This window comes from Artemia sp. Qi Xiang Cuo, chromosome 21, assembly GCF_049724085.1.
Source record: "Artemia sp. Qi Xiang Cuo chromosome 21, ASM4972408v1, whole genome shotgun sequence".
In the NCBI taxonomy this organism is placed as follows: Eukaryota; Metazoa; Arthropoda; class Branchiopoda; order Anostraca; family Artemiidae; genus Artemia; species Artemia sp. Qi Xiang Cuo.
This window is the reverse complement of record NC_142814.1, coordinates 23353852-23378467: the sequence shown is the minus strand read 5'-3', so window position 1 is coordinate 23378467 and position 24616 is coordinate 23353852. Positions and strand designations below refer to the sequence as shown.

At 37.7% G+C, this 24616-nt stretch overlaps 1 protein-coding gene across 1 annotated transcript in view; it reads right to left on the bottom strand.

Annotated features, from left to right (window-relative positions):
* Positions 1-24616, bottom strand: part of LOC148939355 (angiotensin-converting enzyme-like) — a 402696-nt gene that overhangs the window by 189574 nt on the left and 188506 nt on the right. Inside the window, exons 15-17 of the mRNA XM_089107028.1 lie at positions 24446-24607; positions 18359-18488; positions 13823-13960 (exon numbers count right to left, since the gene is read on the bottom strand). Coding sequence (XP_088963154.1) covers positions 13823-13960; positions 18359-18488; positions 24446-24607 — 430 coding nt within the window. The remainder of the gene's footprint in view (positions 1-13822; positions 13961-18358; positions 18489-24445; positions 24608-24616) is intronic.

Below are 24616 nucleotides of genomic sequence, written 5' to 3'. Positions count from 1 at the left end.
AAACCTCCTCCAAAATCTCTTCAAAGTCTTCTTTTAAAATGTCTCTATCTGTTTCGCCGAAATAGTTCCATAACATGTCTAAAACGGTTTCGCCCAAATAATCACTAAACGTAAATTCAGCGTGTTCCTTTGTTATTGGCATCTCTGCGCTAACGCATTTCAAATTAATATGAAACCTTTTCGCGCACTAAAACAATTCATCGCTAAGATGTTTCTTGCCTAATTGTTTCCATGGCCTTTGGTTATTAATATCCTTTGGAGTTCGACCAGTAGAACTGTTCCCGAGGCAAAGACATTAATGATATGGATCTATTCCTGGAGAAATGTTTCTAGGCGGAAATTTTTAAAGTCTGACAGATGATGTCATTGATTGATTGATATGTCAAGAAAAGGGACATTAATTTGTTGTTTCTAAGGGGAATTATTGATTCACGATAGGTGAATTGAGGTCGACAGCACAGGTGTTCTGACTCGTGACAGCACCACGTGGTTTATGGTTTTCTGAGTGAGAAAGTTCCTGTTTTTTAAAATTCTCACTGACAAAAACCATAAAAACATACAAAAATTTGAGAAAGTTCCTGTTTTTCAAATTCTCACTGATAAAAACCATAAAAACATACATAAATGTGACAAAATTCATGGTTTTTCAAGTGATAAAATTCCTGTTTTTCAAATTCTCACTGACAAAACCATAAACCACGTGGTCATCGTCGGACCTCATGACCCCTCTCTACTAATATAGCAAAGCATTTTCAGAAGGTGAGGTTATTAAATATGCACGTTTCTTAATCCCCGATTTTATTAAAAGTCTTTTCATGCAAAATTTGTTCTTACAGTTTATTTGTCAATGAGTGCCAGTGCATATTTTGGAAGTCAGAAATGGTAATACTCAAAGGTATCTTCATTTTCTTTTCTGTAACTTTTATTAGGCGTTTTGGTGTTATTCATTAAAAAAAGTTTTCCACAAAATAAGGTTTTCAAAGAAAAGTAAAGAACTCCATTAAACAAAAAATGAGCAAAAATAAAATCAAATAATCTACCTAGCGTGAAACTACTACAAATCAGCGTTGATAAATAAATGAAGCCCAAAACAAACAGAAATTAAAATAAATAACTGAGTCAAACTCAAAACGAGCAGAAATTAACATAAGTTGGGCGAAAAACCCGTATGCCTTCCCAAGGCCAGAACATAATTTGCACTTTACTGAAAAAAATATAAATGTTTTTGTTTTTATAAATTTAATAAATCAAATAACATTAACATTTTGATTACTAAATATGAGTATATGTATATTAAGCTGACAATGCACATTCATTTGCATTTTTTCAGTAGTGCAAATTTTGTTCAGGCCTTGGGAAGGCATAAGGGTATTGCGCCCAGCTTATTTAATTTCTAATCGTTTTGAGTTTGACTCGGTTATTTATTTAATTTCTGTTCATTTTGGGTTTCATTTATTTATCGATGCTGATTTGTATTAGTTTCACGCTTGGTAGATTATTTGATTTTATTTTTGCTCATTTTTTGTTTAATGGAGTTTTTACTTTTCTTTGAAAAACTGTTGTTTTGGACTTTATAGTTTGGCCTTCTATTTGTATGCTGGAGAAGAATTTTCAGCAATTTTTAACAACATAAACCCTTTAAAAAGTCTGAACACAAATAGTAGTGTTTGATTTAGTTTCATACCTCCTCTAGTTGACCTGAAATAAAAAACTTGATACCATTCGCAAAAAACTCTGTTTACTTTCTTTGATAGCTTGGATACACTTACTATATTTTCATTTGGTTAAATTTTAAGACCAGAAGTAGCCCCGAAAGTTTGAACATAATACCCTCAGTCGTTCGTGGGTTACTGCTGAGATGCCTTATTTGGAATTAGCAATATCACAGTGAATTTTGATTTAATCTTAAGTCAACATTTAGTTTTTAAACATGGGCAAATGGGAGGGGGGGCGTGGGAGGATGGGAGCGGAAGGGTGATTAGTTGCCCTCCTATCACTTTCGACTATTAAAAAGGGCATCAGCCCTTTCTATTTTAAATCGAATTAGCCCCAATCGAAATTCCCACGACAACTCCTTCGATACGAAGTGCCTGGTCTAAACAACAACAACAAATATCCCTAATCAATTTCGACTATTAAAAAAGATACTATCCCTTTGAATTTCAAATCGAATGAGCCCCTTTTCAAGTTTCTACGACAAATATTTCAATGAAAACCTTATATGCCCCCAGGGCATGACTTATAACCCTTGCCCTGGTGGTTGTGGGGGAGTGTCCTCCTCAAAAAAATATTATCTATCTGGAAATCAACTACGCTGAACAAAATGGCTATCTCAAAATTTTTACTGGATATTTTTGGGGGAATGATGGGTGTGGGGGGGGGGGAGGGGGCTAGTTGCCCTCCAATCACTTTCGACTATTAAAAAGGGCACTAGCCCTTTGAATTTCCAATCGAATGAACCTTTTTTGAAGTTTCTACGACAACGCCTTCTATAAAAAACCTTATATGCCCCCAGGGCATAACTTAAAACAAAATGGCTCAAAATTTTGATTGGATGTGTTTGGCGGAATGATGGGCGTGGGGGGGGCTAGTTGCCCTCCAATCACTTTCGACTATTAAAAAGGGTACTGGGCCTTTGCATTTTCAACCGAATGAGCCTGTTCTAAAGTTTTTACAACAACGCCTTCTATAAGAGCCTTATATGCCCCCAGGGCATAACTTAAAACCCTCACCCTGAGGCCTGTGGGGAGGTATCCTCATCAAAAACATATTTTCTATCTGGAAACGAACTACGCTGAACAAAATGGCTATCTAAAAATTTTGATTGGATGTGTTTGGTAGAATGATGGGCGTGGGGGGGGGGGGTGGCTAGTTGCCCTCCAATCCCTTTCGACTATTAAAAAGGGCACTAGGCCTTTGAACTTCCAATCAAATGGGCCCCTTTTGAAGTTTCTACGACAACGCCTTCTATAAAAACTTTATATGCCCCCAGGGCATAACTTAAAACCCTTGCCCTGAGGGCTGTGGGGGAGTATCCTCCTCAAAACCAAATTTTATATCTAGAAATCAACTACGCTGAACAAAATGGGTATCTCAAAATTTGGATTGGATGTGTTTAGGGGAATAATGGGCGTGGAGGGGGGGCTAGTTGCCCTCCAATCACTTTCGACTATTAAAAAGGGCACTAGGCCTTTGAATTTCCAATCAAATGAGCCCCTTTTGAAGTTTCTACGACAACGACTCCTATAAAAACCTTATATGCCCCCAGGGCATAACTTAAAACCCTTGCCCTGAGGGCTGTGGGGGAGTATCCTGCTCAAAAACATATTTTGTATCTGGAAATCAACTACGCTGAACAAAATGGCCCTCTCAAAATTTTGATTGGATGTGTTGTGGGCCATTCTGGGCCGGGGGGGGGGAGCTAGTTGCCCTCCTATCATTTTCGACTATTAAAAAGTGCACCAGGCCTTTGAATTTCCAATCGAATAAGGTCCTTTTGAAGTTTCTACGACAGCACCTTCTATAAAAACCTTATATACCCCCAGGGCATAACTTAAAACCCTTGCCCTGAGGGTTGTGGGGGAATGTCCTCCTCAAAAACATATTTTCTATCTGGAAATCAACTACGCTGAACAAAATGGCTATCTAAAAATTTTGATTGGATGTCTTTGGGGGAATGATGGGCGTGGGGGGGCCTAGTTGCCCTCCAATCAATTTCGACTGTTAAACAGGACACTAGCCCTTTGATTTTCCAATCAAATGAGCATGTTTTGAAGTTTCTACGACAACACCTTCTATGAAAACCTTATATGCCCCCAAGGGCATAACTTAAAACACTTGCCCTGAGGGTTGTGGGGGAGTGTCCTCCTCAAAAACGTATTATCTATCTGGAAATCAACTACGCTGAACAAAATGACTATCTCAAAATTTTGATTGGATTTGTTTGGGATAATGATTGGCATGGGGGAGGGGGCTTGTTGCCCTCCGATCACTTTCGACTATTAAAAAGGGCACTAGCCCTTTTAATTTACAATCGAATGAGCCTGTTTTAAAGTTTTTACGACAACGCCTTCTATGAAAACCTTATATGCCCCCAGGGCATAACTTAAAACCCTTGCCCTGAGGGCTGTGGGGGAGTGTCCTCCTCAATAACATATTATCTATTCCTAAATCAACTATGCTGAACAAAATGGCTATCTCAAAATTTTGATTGGATGTGTTTGGCGGAATGATGGGGGGGGGGGGGGGCTAGTCGCCCTCCAATCACTTTCGACTATTAAAAAGGGTACTGGGCCTTTGCATTTTCAATCGAATGAGCCTGTTTTAAAGTTTCTACAACAACGCCTCCTATAAGAGCCTTATATGCCCCCAGGGCATAACTTAAAACCCTCACCCTGAGGGCTGTGGGAGAGTATCCTCATCAAAAACATATTTTCTATCTGGAAACGAACTACGCTGAACAAAATCGCTATCTAAAAATTTTGACTGGATGTGTTTGGCGGAATAATGGGCGGGGGGGCGGGGTGGCTAGTTGCCCTCCAATCCATTTCGACTATTAAAAAGGGCACTAGGCCTTTGAACTTCCAATCAAATGAGCCCCTTTTGAAGTTTCTACGACAACGCCTTCTATTAAAAACTTTATATACCCCCAGGGCATAACTTACAACCATTGCCCTGAGGGTTGTGGGGGAGAATCCTCCTCAAAAACATAATTTATATCTGGAAATCAACTACGTTGAACAAAATTGCTATCCAAAACTTTTGAGTGTATGTGTTTGGGGGAAGGATGGGCGTGGGGGGGCTAGTTGCCCTCCAATCACTTTCGACTATTAAAAAGAGCACTAGGCCTTTGAATTTCCAATCAAATGAGCCCCTTTTGAAGTTTCTACGACAAAATCTTCTATAAAAACCTTATATGCCCCCAGGGCATAATTTAAAACCCTTGCCCTGAGGGCTGTGGAGGAGTATCCTCATCAAAAACATATTTTCTATCTGGAAATCAACTACGCTGAACAAAATGGTTATCTCAAATTTTGATTGGATGTGTTTGGGGGAATGATGGGCGTGAGGGGCCTAGTTGCCCTCCAATCAATTTCGACTGTTAAACAGGACACTAGCCCTTTGATTTTCCAATCAAATGAGCCTGTTTTGAAGTTTCTACGACAACACCTTCTATGAAAACCTTATATGTCCCCAGGGCATAACTTAAAACACTTGCCCTGAGGGTTGTGGGGGAGTGTTCTCCTTAAAAACATATTTTCTATCAGGAAATCAACTAAGCTGAACAAAATGGCTATCTCAAAATTTTTATGGGAGGTGTTTGGGGGAAGGAGGGGTGGGGGGGGGGGGCTAGTTGCCCTCCAATCACTTTCGACCATTAAAAAGGGCACTAGGCCTTTGAATTTCCAATCGAATAAGGCCCTTTCGAAGTTTCTACGACATCACCGTCTATAAAAACCTTATACACCCCCAGGGCATAACTTAAAACCCTTGCCCTGAGGGTTGTGGGGGAATGTCCTCCTCAAAAACATATTTTCTATCTGGAAATCAACTACGCTGAACAAAATGGCTATCTAAAAATTTTGATTGGATGTCTTTGGGGGAATGATGGGCGTGGGGGGGGCCTAGTTGCCCTCCAATCAATTTCGACTGTTAAACAGAACACTAGCCCTTTGATTTTACAATCAAATCAGCCTGTTTTGAAGTTTTTACGACAACACCTTCTTTGAAAACCTTATATGCCCCCCCCCCAGGGCATAACTTAAAACACTTGCCCTGAGGGTTGTGGGGGAGTGTCCTCCTCAAAAACGTATTATCTATATGGAAATCAACTAGCATGCGCTGAACAAAATGACTATCTCAAAATTTTGACTGGATGTGTTTGGGATAATGATTGGCATGGGGGAGGGGGCTAGTTGCCCTCCAATCACTTTCGACTATTAAAAAAGGGCACTGACCCTTTGAATTTCCAATCGAATGAGCCTCTTTTAAAGTTTCTACTACAGCACCTTATATGAAAACCTTATATGCCCCCAGGGCATAACTTAAAACCCTTGCCCTGAGGGCTCTGGGGGAGTGTCCTCCTCAATAACATATTTTCTATCCCTAAATCAACTATGCTGAATAAAATGGCTATATCAAAATTTTGATTGGATGTGTTTGGCGGAATGATGGGCGTGGGGGGGGGGGGGCTAGTTGCCCTCCAATCACTTTCGACTATTAAAAAGGATACTGGAACTTTGCATTTTCAATCGAATGAGCCTGTTTTAAAGTTTCTACAACAACGCCTCCTATAAGAGCCTTATATGCCCCCAGGGCATAACTTAAAACCATCACCCTGAGGGCTGTGGGGGAGTATCCTCATCAAAAACATATTTTCTATCTGGAAACGAACTACGCTGAACGAAGTGGCTATCTAAAAATTTTGATTGGATGTGTTTGGCGGAATGATGGGCGTGGGGGCGGGGTGGCTAGTTGCCCTCCAATCCCTTTCGACTATTAAAAAGGGCACTAGGCCTTTGAACTTCCAATCAAATGAGCCTCTTTTGAAGTTTCTACGACAACGCCTTCTATTAAAAACTTTATATGCCCCCAGGGCATAACTTAAAACCCTTGCCCTGAGGGCTGTGGGGGAGTATCCTCCTCAAAAACATATTTTCTATCTTGAAATCAACTACCCTCAACAAAATGGCTGTCTAAAAATTTTGATGGGATGTGTTTGGGGGAAGGATGGGGGTGGGGGGGGGGGCTAGTTGCCCTCCAATCACTTTCGACTATTAAAAAGAGCACTAGGCCTTTGAATTTCCAATCAAATGAGCCCCTTTTGAATTTTCTACGACAAAATCTTCTATAAAAACCTTATATGCCCCCAGGGCATAACTTAAAACCCTTGCCCTGAGGGCTGTGGGGGAGTATCTTCATCAAAAACATATTTTCTATCTGGAAATCAACTACGCTGAACAAAATGGTTATCTCAAATTTTGATTGGATGTGTTTGGGGGAATGATGGGCGTTGGGGGGAGGGGGGCTAGTTGCCCTCCAATGATACTGAACAACAAAAATAAAATATACATGAAGCAGGAAAAAGTAACAAGTGACAGCAGCGATGAAACGGCTCATTGACTTCCGTAAAACGTATTATCTATCTGGAAATCAACTATCATGCGCTGAACAAAATGGCTATCTCAAAATTTTGATTGGATGTGTTTGGGGGAATGATGGGTGTTTGGGGGGGGGGGGCTAGTTGCCCTCCAATCACTTTCGACTATTAAAAAGGGCACTAGCCCTTTGAATCTCCAATCGAATGAACCTTTTTTGAAGTTTCTACGACAACGTAATGAACCTTTTTTTTATATGCCCCCAGGGCGTAACTTAAAACCCTTGCCCTGAGGGCTGTGGGGGAGTATCCTCCTCAAAAACATATTTTCTATCTGGAAATCAACTACGCTGAACAAAATGGCTGTCTAAAAATTTTGATTGGATGTGTTTGGGGGAATGATGGGCGTGGGGGGGGGCTAGTTGCCCTCCAATCACTTTCGACTATTACAAAGGGCACTAGGCCTTTGAATTTCCAATCGAATAAGGCCCTTTTAAAGTTTCTACGACAACACCTTCTATAAAACCTTATATACCCCCAGGGCATAACTTAAAACCCTTGCCCTGAGGGTTGTGGGGGTGTCCTCCTCAAAAATATATTTTTTATCTGGAAATCAACTACGCTTAACAAAATGGCTATCTCAAAATTTTGATTGGATGTCTTTGGCGGAATGATGGGCGTGGGGGGGGCCTAGTTGCCGTCCAATCAATTTCGACTGTTAAACAGGACACTAGCCCTTTGATTTTCCAATCAAATGAGCCTGTTTTGAAGTTTCTACGACAACACCTTCTATGAAAACCTTATATGCCCCCCAGGGCATAACTTAAAACACTTGCCCTGAGGGTTGTGGGGGAGTGTCCTCCTCAAAAACGTATTATGTATCTGGAAATCAACTAGCATCTGCTGAACAAAATGGTTATCTCAAAATTTTGACTGGATGTGTTTGGGATAATGATGGGCGTTGGGGGGGGGAGGGGTTGGCTAGTTGCCCTCCAATCACTTTCGACTATTAAAAAAGGGCACTGACCCTTTGAATTTCCAATCGAATGAGCCTGTTTTAAAGTTTTTACGACAACGCCTTCTATGAAAACCTTATATGCCCCCTTGGCATAACTTAAAACCCTTGCCCTAAGGGTTGTGGGGGAGTGTCCTCCTCAAAAACATATTTCCATCTGGAAATCAACTACGCTGAACAAAATGGCTATCTCAAAATTTTGATTAGGATGTGTTTGGGGGAATGATGGGCATGTGGGGGGCCTAGTTGCCCTCCAATCACTTTCGAGTACTAAAAAGGGCACTAGCCCTTTGAATTTCCAATCGAATGAGCCTGTTTTGAAGTTTCTACGACATTGTCTTCTATAAAAACCTTTTATGCCCCAAGGTATAACCTAAAACCCTTGCCCTGAGAGTTGTGGGGGAGTGTCCTTCTCAAAAACATAATTTCTATCTGGAAATCAACTAGCCTACGCTGAACGAAAAGGCTCAAAATTTCAAAATTTAGATTGGAAGTGTTTAGGGGAATGATGGGCGTAGGGGGGGGGGCTAGGTGCCGTTCAATCACTTTCGACTATTAAAAAGGGCACTAGCCCTTTGAATTTCCAATGGAATGAGCCTGTTTTGAAGTTTCTGCGACAACGCCTTCTACGAAAACCTTATATGCCCCCCAGGGCAAAACTTAAAACCCTTGCTCTGAGGGTTGTGGGGGAGTGTCCTCCTTAAAAACATATTTTCTATCTGGAAATCAACTACGCTGAACAAAATGGCTCTCAAAATTTTGATTGGATGTGTTTGGGGGAATAATAGGCGCGGGGTTGGGGCTAGTTGCACTCCAATCACTTTCGAGTATTAAAAAGGGCACTAGCTCTTTGGATTTCCAATCAAATAAGCCCTTTTTGAGGTTTCTACGACAAGGATTTCTATAAAAAACCTTATATGCCCCCAGGGCGTAACTTAAACCCGTCGCCCTGAAGGTTGTTGGGGAGTTTCGTTCTCAAAAACATATTTTCTATCTGGAAATCAACTAGCTTACCCTGAACAAAATGGCTATCTCAAAATTCAGATTGGATATGTTTGGGAGAATGATAGGCGTGGGGGGGCTAGCTACCCTCCAATCACATTTCGACTATTAAAAAGGGCACTAGCCCTTTGAATTTCCAATCGAATGAGCCTGTTTTGAAGTTTCTACGACAAACGCCTTCTATTAAAAACCTTATATGCCCCCAGGGCGTAACTTAAAACCCTTTCCCTGAGGGTTATGGGGGAGTGTCCTCCTCAAAAACACATTTTTTTTATCTTGAAATCAACTACTCTGAACAAAATAACTATCTCAAAATTTTGATTGGATATGTTTGGGGGAATAATTGGGGTGGTGCAGATAGTTACCCTCCAAACACTTTTGACTGTTAAAAAGGTCAATAGCCCTTTGAAACTTCAATCAAATTAGCCTGTTTTTAAGTTTTTACGGCAACGCCTTCTATAAAAACCTAATATGCCCCCCAGGGCATAACTTAATTCCTTTGCCCTGAGGGTTGTGGGGGAGGGTCTATAAAAACTTTATATGGCCCCAGGGCATAACTTAAAACCCTTGCCCTGAGGGCTGTGGGGGAGTATCATCCTCAAAAACATATTTTCTGTCGGGAAATCAACTACGCTGAACCAAATGGCTATCTCAAAATTTTGATTGGATGTGTTTCGGGAAATGATATGTGTGGGGGGCTATTTGCCCTCTAACCGCTATTAACTATCAAAAAGGACACTAGCCACTGCAGTTTCCAATCGAAATGAGCCCTGTTGAAGTTTCTACGACGACTCGTTCGATGCGAAGTGCCCTGGTATGGAGAAAAAAAACACATTGTGCCCACATCGTTCTTTACTTAGGCAGCGCTATCGCGCTGCCTATGAAAGTTTTGACAAATAAAGAACACGCTCATGTGGTTTTCAGTAAAACACACGTACGCTTTGGCCCCTAGAAGGTTGACCATTTCATATTTGTGCTAATATCTGTTCGTTTTAGGATTCATTTATTTATTTTTAGCCCTTTATGTTGTGTTTGACATGACTATTCATTTTAATTTCTGTAATTTTTGAATTAAACTAATTTGTTCATAGCAATTGCAGTTCACCCTGAAGTTGAATTACTCTCTGACTTCAAACGCCTTAGGTTTTAATGTGATTCATTACTGTTTTTTAAAAGTTTTTTTTTGAAGACGGTTTTTTGTTAATGAATATATTAAAACAATGACAAAATGGAATTGTTTGGTAGTTAGAACTAATCTTTGCAAAATTCGCTTTTTGGAATTCCATCAAATGCAATGCATTGATTTTTCTTGATACAGAAAAATTAAGAAGAAGATCACACAACCCGTAGCAATTGCTGAGTCACTGCACAATTGTCGAGATCTCCTGGTTTCACTGGATGACCAGCGCATGTGTTTTAATTTCAAACAGTTCGTGGTAACGAACTGTAAGTAAGGAGCGACCCGGCTCAATGGTAACCGAAACTCTAAAAAACGGAATTTCTATACTAATAGACACATCAAAAGAATCAAATTTTAATTCTAATTTCAAATATAAAAATTTCATCAAGTTTAATTATGCCTATCAAAAGTTACGCGCCTGAGAAAATTTGGCTGATTTTCGAGAAAAGGGGGAAATACCTCTTAAAAGCTAAATAACCTTAGTGAAAATCACACCATCATATTCAGAGTATTACAAAGCCCTACCGTATAGTTTTCAACCTCCTATCTACAAAAATGTGGAATTTTACATTTTTTTGCCAGAAGAAAGATCACGGATGCGTGTTTATTAGTTTTGTTTTTTTTTTCCCCAGGGGTAATCGTATCGACCCAGTGGTCCTAGAATATCGTGGGAGGGCTCATTGGAACGGAAATTAAAAGTTCTAGTGCCCTTTTTAAGTAACCAAAAAAATGGAGGGCAACTAGGCCCCCTCCCATGCTTATTTTTTTCCAAAGTCACCCGATCAAAATTTTGATCACGCCCATTTTGTTCAGCATGGTCGAAAATATTATAACTATGTCTTTTAGGATGACTTAATCGCTCGAAGCTCCCAGGGGGAGGGCTGAAAGTTATGAACTTTACCCAATGTTAACATATAGTATTGGTTATTGGGAAGTGTACAGATGTTTTCAGGGGGAATTTTTTCTGGTAGTAGGGGGGGGGGGTGGGTCGGGGGTTTTATGGGAGGATCTTTTAATGAAGGAAGTTTTCATGGGGGAAGGGACATTGCTATGAAGGGGGCGCCGGATTTCCCATCATTATTTTAAAAAAATCAGAAATTAAATATAAAAAAACAAGTTTTTCAACTGAAAGTAAGGAGCAACATCAAAACTTAAAACGAACAAAAAAATATTAGCTGTATGATTGGGTTCACCTTCTAGTCAATGCCTCGCTCTTTAAGCCGAAGATTTTTCAGTACTTTCATAATAGCTATTTATTCTAATTAACGGCCTTTGTGATTAAGGGGTCATTTTTAAAGAATTGGAACGAAATTCGAACTTTAGCTTAAAGAGCAAGGTATTGACTAGGGGGCAAACCCCCTAAAATATGTATTAAAAATATATGAATATAGAAGTTCGTTACGTAAGTTAATTCGTAAGTTACGTATATTTATTATTAATAAAATTGTTCGTAAATAAAATTCAACAAGTTTCGAGAAAGCCATTTAACCAAATAAAAGTAAAATTAATATGCAAATTTCATTTTAATTATTCATGCACGGTGAGCCAAAATCAAAACCTGCATTAATTAAAAAATGTTCACAAATGAAATAAAAAATTAACTGAAAGTAAGGAACGACGTTAAAACTTAAGACGAACAGAAATTATTCCGTATATGAAAGGGGCTGTCCCCTCCTCAACGCCTCGCTCTTTACGCTAAAGTTTGACTATTTTACAGCTCAATTTTTTTTAAACAATAATATTTTGTTTTAATTGCTAATTTTTTTGATTAACTTTAACAAAATTCACACCATCAGATTCAGCTTATCAACGAACATTATTAAAGAAGCTTCAAACTCCTATCTGCAAAAATGTGGAATTTTGCATATTTAATTAACTTTAACGAAAATTACACCATCCCATTCAGCTTATCAGAGAACCCCTATTAAAGAAGTTTCACGCTCCTATCTGCAAAAAGGTGGAAAATTGCATTTTTTGCTCGGAGAAAGATCACGATTCGTGCCCTCCAAAAAATGGAGGGCAACTAGGCCCCCTCCCACGCTCATTTTTTTATCAAAGTCACCCAATAAAAATTTTGAGATAGCCATTTTGTTCAGCATAGTCAAAAATCTAATAAATATGTCTTTTAAGATGACTTAATGCCCCACAGCTCCCAGGGGAAGGGCTGCAAGATAAGAACTTTTCCCATTGCTTACATATTGTATTGGTTATTGGGAAGTATACAGACATTTTCAGGAAGGATTTTTTTCTGGTTTGGGGGGGGCTGGAGGAGGGGGTTACTCGGGATAATCTTTCCGTGGAGGATGTTTCTTTGGGGTAAAAGACATTTCTATGAAGGGTGCAACGGATTTCCAAGTATTATTTAAAAAACGATCAGAAATTAAATTAAAAAAAACAAGTTTTTTTCAACTGAAAGTAAGAAGCAACATTAGAACTTAAAACGAACAGAAGTTATTACGTATATGAGGGGGTTCTCCCCCAAGTCAATACCTCGCTCTTTACGCTACAGTTTTTTTTTTAGTGCTTTCAAAAGAGCAATCTATTCTAATTAAACGGCCTTTGTTTTTCAGGGGTTTGTGAATTAAAAATCTGTTTAACTTTTAACGTAAAGAGCGTGGTATTAACTAAGGGGAGAACCCCCTCATAGACGTAATAACATATACGTAATAAAAAAAAAAAAAACAACAACAACAAGCGATACGGCTCAATAGTAATCGAAACTTTTAAAAACGGAATTTTGATGTCAATAAATGTATCAAAAGAATGGGATTATAATGCTGATTCTAAATATATAAATTTTATTAAGTTTAGTATTACTCATCAAAGGCTACGAGCCTGAGAAAATTTACATGATTTTTTAAAGAGGGAGGAAACATCCCCTACAAGTGAAAGAATTTTAATGAAAATCCCACTGTCAGATTCAGCGTATCAGAAAACCCTATTACATTGGTTTCAAGCTCATATCTGCAAAAACCTGCAACTATATCTGCAACGTATTTTTTGCCAGAAGAAAAATATACGAATATAGAAGTTCGTTACGTTAGTTAATTTGTAAATTACGTCAGAACCAAATTTAGAGACAGCCATTTAGCAAAAGAAGAGTAAAATTTTTATGCAAATTTTGTTTACTTATTCAATGACGGTGAGCCAAAATAAAAGCTACATTAACTAAAAAACGATCAGAAATTAAATAAAAAAAACAAGATTTTAAACTGAAAGTAAGGAGCGACATTAACACTTAAAACGAACAGAAATTATTCCGTATATGAAAGGGGCTGTCCCCTCCTCAAAACCTCGCTATTTACGCTAAAGTTTGACTCTGTCTCACAACTTTATTTTTTAAAACAATGAAAAACTTTAGCGTAAAGAGCGAGGCGTTGAGAAGGGGACAGCCCCTTTCATATACGGAATAATTTCTGTTGGTTTTAAGTTTTAATGTCGCTCCTTACTTTCACTTTAAAAAACTTGTTTTTTTTTTATTTAATCATATTTAGGAGCCAAAGCTAATTACATATTAAGGTAGTCTTACCATTTGCCTGAGCTGCATCATTACTGAGTGACACGTAGCTTACAAAGTAGTTAAACATTTTCTTTCCAGTTGCGTCTCTCCATGTCTCCCATACATAGGCTAGCTCATCATAGTTTTGACTTGACTCTATTATGTGTACTCAATGCCTAAAAAAAGAAATGAGATCTAGAGTTTTTAAAATTATATATATATATATATATATATATATATATATATATATATATATATATATATATATATATATATATATATATATATATATATATATATATATATATATATATATATATATATATATATATATATATATATATATATATATATATATATATATATATATATATATATATGTATATATATATATATATATATATATATATATATATATATATATATATATATATATATATATATATATATATATATATATATATATATATATATATATATATATATATATATTTATATATATATATATATATATATATATATATATATATATATATATATATATATATATATATATATATATATATATATATATATATATATATATATATATATATATATATATATATATATAATATATATATTGTAAATTAATTGTAGGTTTTTCGTAATCTGAGTATGTAATTGAAGAGAGCTTAGATTAAATGATATCATATCTTATTAGAAAAAGGAGAAAAACTACCATTAAGGACTTCCTAATCTAAGCAATGGAAAGTAAAACATACTAAAATTTCTAAGACAAAAACAACTATAATATACATAAATTAAATGTCATGCAGTTATATTCGCTTAAAACTTAAAATGACAAAGTTGGAAGAAAGGGTTTAAGAATTTAACCCATGTGTTCTCAGGTGCTCCTGGAAAATTCTCCCCTTGAAAAATTCCTCCTGTTAAATTCTCCCGGAAAATTCCCCCCTCAGAAAATCCATTCCCCGATAAATTTTCCCTCGTGTAAATTTCCCCTTAGATAACCCTCCTCCCCCTGTGGTAAATTTCTCCCACATGGAAATCAAGCAGCCATATAGAAATTATGACGAGTTAATAAAATCAAGAAAAGAAGGAATTTCAAATATTCTACCAATATTCCAAAATATAGGCAGAATATAGAATGTCATAGTTTAAGTTATTTTTAATTTTATTTTTTCGCGTTACTGGGAGCCGAAGTATCATAGCAGGTTAAAAAGAAGTTTAACATTGGGGCTGTGTGGGTGATATTGACCACTGTGGCAAACTTATTAGACATTTCTAAGTTTTTAAACGAGACAAATATCTCAAAAGTTGATTCGATACCATATGGGCTTGAAGAGAGCCGGATAGCAGAAAAAGAACTGAGAGGGAGACTGATCGCTCTCCAGTAGCTTTCAGTATTTAAAAAGAAGACAAGAACTTTCAATTTTCAATCCAATGATCCCCCTGCAAAGTTTCTAAGATAGCACCTTCCATATGAAGTGGGTGGAAATTCTTTTTTTAAATTTTTCTGGCCCTTTTTTGGGGGTTTTATTATTAGAAAGTTTCAGATAAGTTTCAGGCCAATGGGAAAGATTTGGAATTTTTAGCCCTTTTGTTAGAGAAGGGACCAATTTCAAAGGGATGGCTTCTATCCCAGGGATTCTGAGGCTTATATCATCCTTTGATGCAAATTTGTTGATATTTTCAACTATCTAGAACAAAATGGGTAATTCAAAATTCATATCAGATTTCCTAAGGGGTTAGAAAAGGGTCAAAGGACAAAAAACGATTTTAGAACAGGAGCTCGTTCCTATTCAAACCTTTTTGACTTTTAGAAAAGGCACTAGAATTCTTAATTTTCGATCGAATGAGCCCCCTCCGAAGTTTCTCTTATCACGAAATAGGTTGAGGAGGGGATAGCCCCATTTCTGCAAGGAATAAATTCTGCTCTTTTTAGGGTTTAATTTTACTCTTTACTGTCATAATAAAGGTGTAGACCAGAAATATCCCAAAAATCTAGAGGGATTAGATATCAGTTTCCACCTGCTTTTTACCTAAAACTAATATTAAATTCATCTAAAGGCTCAATTAGAGTTGGGATTTTTGGCCTTACTTTGAGGCATCCCCCCCCCCTAACGCCTATCAAATGATCCACCATGCTTCCTTCATAATCGCTGAGGTGCCCCTTTTTACTTAGTGAGTACACTGTATTCAGGCTGTTACAAAGAGAAAAAAGAAATTTGGGTCTTCTTTTCGAACAAAACGAGACTTACAATGCTCTCACATTGGCTACATACGCTTATCACACTGATTTAAGAATGGTTCGTTAGACTTAGCCCTTTTTCTGATTGATGGATTATTTTTAAACGATCAGAAATTAAATATAAAAAAAAAAAATCATTTTTTCAACTGAAATTAAGGAGGAACTTCAAAACTTAAAACGAACAGAAATTATAACGCATATGATTGGGTTCGCCCCCTAGTCATTACCTCGCTCTTTACGCTAAAGTTTTATTTTGTACTTTTATCAGAGCTATTTATTCTAATTAAGGGCCTTTGTGATTGAAGGGTCGTTCTTAAAGAATTGAAACAAAATTTGAACTTAAGCGTAAAGAGCGCGGTATTGACTAGGTGGCTAACCCCCTAATATACTTAATAAAAATATACAAATATAGAAGTTCGATACGTAAGTTAATCTGGGGACTTCCCCAGATCAATGCCTCACTCTTTACACTAAGGTTCTTTTACACTAATCAATTGCGAAAACACCATTACGGACAGCTAAACTAAATGCCATTGCTAAATTGTCTGAAGTAATCAAAATCCATAAACGTGTCAAAAATAAAATGAAGAGCAAAGGCACTGGCGAATAGATGATATGCGAAAACGACAATTAGAGGGTGTTAAAAATGAAAATGAAGAACAAAGACACACGGAGTTAGAAGACATTCGACACCGAGCAAGTGAGCGTATCAAACATGAAAATAAAGAGCAAAGATGCATGCGGCTAGAAGATATGCGACACAGAGCAAGTGAGCAAGTCAAAAATGAAAATGAAAAGCAAATAAACACGCGGTTAAAAGAACAGTGGCGGCGTGTCATAAATAAAATGAAGAGCCAAGCCAACGTGGTTAGAAGACATGCGACACCGACTATGTGAGCAAGTCAAAAATGAAAATCAACAGCAAAGACACACGCGGTTAGAAGATATGCGACCCCAAACATGTGAGCGAGTCAACGAAAATTAACCTCGACAGCGAGAATCAAAACTTGTCAAAATTGAGATTGATAGCGATGATGATTGGGTTTGGGATTTCTAAAGGAATAAGGTCATCAATGCCTACCATACCTTTGTTTAAGAACAAAGGCTTGGTAATACGTGGCTTCATAATGACGAAAGATAAACCGAGGTAAAAGGAACCAAGCAAATTGGAAATGATGACGACGATGATTGGGTTTTGGATTTTGACATTGATAAGGTCGTTAATGGTTAAACTACCTTTGAAAATAAAAATATGGACTAGATAAATCGTTGGAAAAAAGAAGTTTTGTCCCACCACCTAAACAATCAAAAGAAACATATGTGGTCGCCAATGCCCTCCATACCTTTGAAAATCAAAATATGGACTGGATAAATCGTTGGAAGAAAAAAAAAGTTTTTGTCACCCCACCTGAACATTTAAAAGAAACAAAGGTGGTCGTCAATACCTTCCATACCTTGTAAAAATCAAAAACCTGGACTAGATAAATCGTTGGAAGAAAAAGAAGTTTTTGTCCCAACACTTGGACAATTGAAAGAAACAGAGGCTCGGAGATATTTCTTTCATAATGACAAAAGATTAGCCGAGACAAAAGTTAAAGGTCAAGTAAAAAAAAAATATAAATCTACGAAGGCACCACTTCTAATTTATGGTCCATTTTGGACGTCATGACATCAAGAAAAGGATCAAATTGTCTTTTTTTGTTTAGAAGACAAATGTCAGGGAGAATCTATATATAGAAGCCTGCCATAAGCCGAGTGCTGAGGCTATATATATTATTATATATATATATATATATATATATACATACGTATGCACGCGCGCGCGCGCGCAGTACGCATGCGCATGCGCATGCGCATGCGCGTACGTACGTACGTACGTACGTACGTACGTACGTACGTACGTACGTACGCGCGCGCGCGCGCGCGCGCGCGCGCGCGCGCGCGCGCGCGCGCGCGCGCGCGCGCGCGCGCGCGCGCGCGCGCGCGCGCGCGCGCGCGCGCGCGCGCGCGCGCGCGCGCGCGCGCGCGCGCGCGCGCGCGCGCGCGCGCGCGCGCGCGCGCGCGCGCGCGCGCGCGCGCGCGCGCGCGCGCGCGCGCGCACACACATATATATATATATATACACATATATATATACACACATACACACACACACATACACACAGACACACTCACACACACACACACACACACAAACAAAAACAAACAGACACACACACACACACACACATAAACACAGACACACATACACACATACACACATACACACATATACACACATACACATGTGTGTATTTATTTTTATATTATCATGCACTTACTTGTCTCTCCAGGCTCTCCTTCCAATGGAATGCCACTTGATATTAAATCACATTCCTGTTCATTATATGGGCAAATTTTTCCAGTGCTGTAGATATTTTTTAAGTTTGATTGGACCTTGTTGAGCTAAAAGATAAAGATAAGAGATAAAGTATTGTAAAAATAGATTTAAAATAATTTTATGTTAAGAACAGGGATTGTGGTTAAATTTGGGGTGAAGAAGGGAGAGCTTCAAAACATATCAAATATTATCAGCTAATAATCTAAAAGTACATACGTATTGTTTGTCTCTTCCACTATATATCTTAGATACCCACTCTTCTTTTGCAAGAGAATCCACGAGAAAGTCTGAACAAGAAAGAATAGTTAGCTCAAAATGTCAAGAATACCTCGAAATCGATAAAACTTTGATAGGAATCTTTGACAATAGTGAGTAAGATAGTGCCTTGAAATAGATAAAACACCCATATGGGTGTTTGAGTCTTTTCAAACAAAAGTAGAGATAGACATAAGAACTTAAAACAAAAGAGGGAGGAGAAAAAATGAGGGAAGGCTCCCACCAGCTTAATTCCCGGCTCTTAACGATAAAGCCTAAAATATGTTTTAATGAAGAAGTTTTAGAGTGGAAGTAGTGTAGCCAGTAGGTAAATGTAAGTAATTTATTTTAGCTCTTCTATTTTTGAGTCATTGTCAACTTTTTATACCATTTCCCTTGTTGTTATTCAAGCACTGGGAAAAAAAAAATATTAGTGTAAAAAGCAGGAACTTGAGGGAGTGGTATATTCCTTCATACATAGGAAACTTAGTTAAAAGTAAATTATCTTCGATTTCATTTTTGTGCCTACAAGCTTGTTAGAGAGCTATTTGAAGCGAAAATTTACACTTTTATTGCCCTTTCTCTTTCCTCTTTGCATATGGGATTATAAAGAAGCTAGCCCTCTTCATCTGCTCTTTTGTTTTTGCCTTTGGCATGTTTGCATACCTCCATGGTATCAGATCGAAATTTCTGTCACTCTACAATTACCTGAAAATTCATTGGTTATGCCTTTAGGGATGACATTAACGGTGCTAGGCCTATTCCCCTCATGAGAATTTTCCCCCGAAGAATCAACTCCGTAAAATTTTCCCACATAGTAAATTCTCCTCTTATTTAAAATTGAGCAGCCACAGACAAAGTATAACAAACAAATATAATGAACAAATAATGGGATCGAGAAAGGGAACCGAGGGAGGCTCGTTGCCCTCCGGTAGATTTTGATGTTTAAAAAGGAATCAAGAGCTTATAATTTTTAATCGAATGATCCCCCGCCAAAGTTTCCTAAATAGCCTCTTCCGTTTCAAATCGGTGGGAAAAATGTTTTTTGTACTTATCTGGCCTTTTTTCTGGGCTGCCGTTTAGAGGAAGCTAATTTTGTTTTCGTTTGGCATTGAAGTCCCCTTAGTCCTAAGTTTCAAACTGATGTCACGCCAATCGAAAAAATCTGGTGCTTTTTTTTAACCCCGTCTATTAAAGGAGGGACCAATTTCAAATGGACTAATCCTTGGACTAATTTTCTTACAATAGTACCCTTCGTCAAAAGGACTTTCAGCTGTAATTTCCAAATTGATTAGAAACAATTTGCGTGGCTCATTTCCAGGCTAAAGAATTGGATATCAAAGGAGGTTCTACAAAAGGAGCTAGTTACTCTTCAATCACTGTTGACTTTTAAAGACACTAGAACTGGCAACTTCTGACTGAATCAGCATCTTCAAAATTTTCTACAATCAAGAGGGGGGCCAAGAGGGGACAGTCCCCCTTCCTTATGGAATGAATCCTGTTCTTTTAAGGGTTTAATGTTACTCTTTACTTATAATAAAGGCATAGACCAGAAATATTCCCGGAAATCAAGAGAAATTAGATATCAATTTCTAACGCATTTCCCTTCATTATAATTAATTCTACATTTATCGGAAGAACCAATGAGAGTTAGGATTCTTTGGCATTAAAATGTACCCATTGAAGTGTCTCAGCCACCCCTCCCTACCTAAAAATGATCCACTACTCCTCCTTCATAGCAGGTGATGTGCACTTACACATAATAAGCCGAAACCTGACGTGACCCATGTAGCCCAAGGAATAAAAACTCCAAATTATGCAAATTACCAAAATTGTTTACGGATAGATTTTACAGTATCAAAAACGTGAGTACGTTTGGTTATGGATGTCTATTTGGCTTGAAACTCTTAGGCATTCTTCCTTTGGCAAAATGGACCTTCATTCAATCAATGAAACAATCAATCAACCTCTTATTTTTAAATAAATTAACAAACGAAACAATTAACATGATCATTTCGACTCAAAGCAATGCTTGTGCGAGTCACGCCCGATTTTGGTAGACTTATTTATATCACACTATGAAATGAAAAGAGAAGAGCTGATAACATAAGAGGAGGATAAAGAATTAGAAAGGAAAGAATTAAGACGAGGTGGAGTCAAAGAAAGAGAGTGAGAGGATAAGATACAGAAGAAAAATTAAGACATTAACTCATGCAGTATTCAATACTGTGTAAGAGAGGTATTGTTTTTGGAGTGTGCCAAATGATTTTATGGATTTAATAGATTCATTAATTGAGTTCCACACAGAAATACTTCTATAAACTGGAAAGTGTTGAGACCTTGTAAGCCTTCTTCTCGGTAGCATAAAATTGTACTTTTTGCAGCGGAGAGCTCTTCCTCGATGAATTGTGCTACAAAGTTTGAAGTACCTGGAAAGACCTTTTATTCGATATTGCCGAGTGCGCTAAACGCAAATTACGAACGTTGATTATCTCTGTTATATCTATTGTTCCAGTGTCTTTGTATAGGTCTGTTGAGGGGTATAGCCTGGGGAGGCAATATGTGGCCTTGACTGCTTGGTTTTGTGATCTCTTTAACGATTTTAGATGAGATTTGAATGTATTGCCCCAGACAGAACAGCAGTAGTTCAAGTAGGGGAAAACAAAAGCATTATAAAGAATTTTCATCATGTCAGCACTTAGAAGCAGGCTAGCTCTATGTAATATTGATGTTTGCAGTGAGACTGTTGAAGACAGCTGGGATTTGTGATGTTTGAACGAAAGAGAGGAATCTACAAAAACACCACGGAACTTTGTGACTGTGGTCTGAGGAATGGGATTTCCATTGATTGACAGTGCGACATTGTGAGACAATGAGGAGTTTGAAGGAGCAGAAGTGAAGACTATGATGCAGCTTTTTGTATCATTTACCCGCATTTTGCTACGAAAACACCAGTCAGATATTTCGTCAAGAGTTTTTTGGGCCTTTTTTGCAGCAAACTCGGATGATAAATCAGCAATGAAGGAATTTGAGATCATCAGCGAATACTATTGGGTGTGCATTTATAGTAAGACATGTTATCAAATCAATTGATATACAAAATAAACAAGAGCGGTCTAAGTACCGACCCCTGAGGTACGCCAGATTTTACCGGTAATTCTGGCGGCAAATTACCCTCCACAATTACACACTGCTTACGATCAGTCAGGTACGATGAAAACCACTCGTGAGCAACACCATATATTCCAAATTTTATTCCAAAAAACAAATTCCAAATTTTATTGGAAGGAAAGAGGTTTTAGAAAGCCCGATTAGAGACAGTTAAGTCTTTTCCCGATAGGCTTGAAGCTTATATGCACAAAATTGCTGGTCAAGGAGAGTTTAGAAATAAAAAAGAGTAAGCTTAGAGGACTGACCCCATAAACAGTACCAAAAGTATTTTCGTATGTATACAATTTAAATTCGCAAGTCTTTGGACCAAGGAAAAACTGAAAAATTGTTAGCCCGAGAATGGGGCACAAAAATATCCTTTTAGGTCTGGAGAGGGCAGTTTCCCCCTGTTCCATGGCAAAATTACGCCCCTGTTTATGGGCCAGAAGGACCTTAATGCGAAATAAGGCTAGGAAAATGGGAAAAACAATATTTGTCGAATGAAAATGGGTCTGATGTGGTTGAGAATGCTTATTTTTCATTTCAAAAAGGTTTAAAACCTATTTCCACATGTCTCTAGCTCAAGAAGACTCTTTTATTAATCGGGCGAAACTGATGTCCACAAATAAAAATGGGACTACCATCCTCTTCAACAGTCTTAAAGCTGGAGTGTCATTTATGCTTTACTGAAAACCAATTTGCATTTCAATTTTTTTTTTTATTTCATAGCATCAACAAAAAAAAGAATATATTAATGCTAGTCAATTTAACAAATAAGAGATACTACAAATAAAAGTAATGCCACCAGTATTTTTTTTGTCAAAATATCACAAATTAAAAGAATAAAATACAAAACTAATCTTGGTCAGTGAACAGGAAAGAAAAATCATTCCTTAAAATTGCTACGTTTGTAACTTTTAATTTAATTTTACAATGTAAAAAGGATGCTTTTTCCAGAATTTCATTTCGTTTTTTAATGAGTATATTCTGCTTCGGTTGCCAGCGTTATGCTCTATTCTGCCGAGACTTGGCCGCTGACTCAGACACAGACGCTGAAGGTAGATGCCACCCAGACGAAACACCCCCGAAAAATCGAACGCTCCCGATGGTCCGACAGGGTACGAAATTCGGAAATCCTCAGGTCCTTCAAACTCCCACCCCTGTCGCTTGAGTCTCGCCCGCTGCGTTGGTATGGTCATCTGCTCCGTCTGCCTGCCCAAACACCCGCCCGGCTCATCTTCGATTTTGACCCAGCTGCAAACGGCTGGAGGCGTCCTAGGGGGAGACCACGCACCAGATGGGCGGAAGTCATCCCTGATCGGCTCGCCTCCAGAAACATCAACCCGGCTGAAGCGACAACCCTCGCCCTGAACCGACCACTCGGGAGAAGACTGACGGTGCTGACGACTGGTTCCCTCTACGCTGGTGACGCTGCCGAGCAAGAGCTTTAAGTAAGAAAAAGTAATAGAAAGCAGATGCTTAAACGAAAATTCCCAACGAATATTTGCCATTTTTGAAACAGTCTTTCCATTTTGCTGAAGCAGTATTTTGAATTGGTGAATCAATTAGTGATGATTTAATTGATTTTCTATACGTTTGAAAAGAATATTTTTGAAAGAGAAAAATATTTAGGAAAATTTACTGCATTTCCGACTAATTGAACTAGAATGCTGGTTTAAAATATGTAATATATAAAAAGAAATTCCCGGTAATAGTAGTAATTTTTGATTTCTGATCTTTGTTGTCAGTGCAAGTTTCTTGGTATATTATTCTTCTGCTGTATTAGTTTTAATGTTTCAAAAAAGTAAGACGTCAATTTGTTATCATTCGATAGCTTCAATTCAGCTTTATCCATTTACCACATTAAATTTTTGAAATTCTCGTTACGTTTGATTGATTGAAAAATTCATTTAGAATTGATTGAAAATAGAAGAAAATAACCATTTTTCTATTTTTTATAACCATTCTATTTTATAACCATTTATAGGTTTAGGTCGTTTTCTAAGAGAAAATATTAAACGATAACGTATTTCTTGATCGGTGAATATCGATCTGTAAATTTTAGCTTTCTTTTATTTATTCACACTTATTTCAGTTCGTTTAAATTTTGAGTTATTACATGAATTTATGTTTGCTCGTTCTAGGTTTCAATTTGTCTCTTTACTTTCCTTTGTAATTTATTTTCAAAAACGTTAATTTTTAATCAATGCTAGCAAATGGAAACAGCTCATTTTCTTTGTTATGATCTGAGCCTCGGGCACGTGGCCCTCGCAAAAGTTCCCCAAAAAGATACTTTTCCTTTTTGTCGCCGCTCTCCGCTTACTTTGCTCGGCATTTTTTTTTCTTTTTTTTTTTTGCTCGGTATGGTCAGCAGCTGATGATTGTGACATATTTTGACTACTTGATGATAGACAGGTCTGAGCATGAAAAGTTTGTGGGAATAATTTTGGCTAATTTCAGCATTAAAACTGAATTTTCCCAAAGTAAACAGAAATTTTTTTCTTCGTCACTAAACAGCCAAAATGTTTAAAACACAGCAATCTTTTAGCTCTTTTAATCTCCTGGTTTGCAGCACAATTTCGCCTTTCCAATAAATTTGAAAAAAATAAAAACTTACCGCTTCCAATTTTATGTTGTCTAGTGCGGCAACTCCAAGAACGCTCTTCAACTTGAACTGTCTTTTCAAGGTTTCATTTTTGAAGTTTTCATAGTCAAACTCGGTTATAAAATTGTCCCAAGTGTGTTTTTCATATGCTGAAAATTCAAGTGAAGCCTCAATCTACAAAAA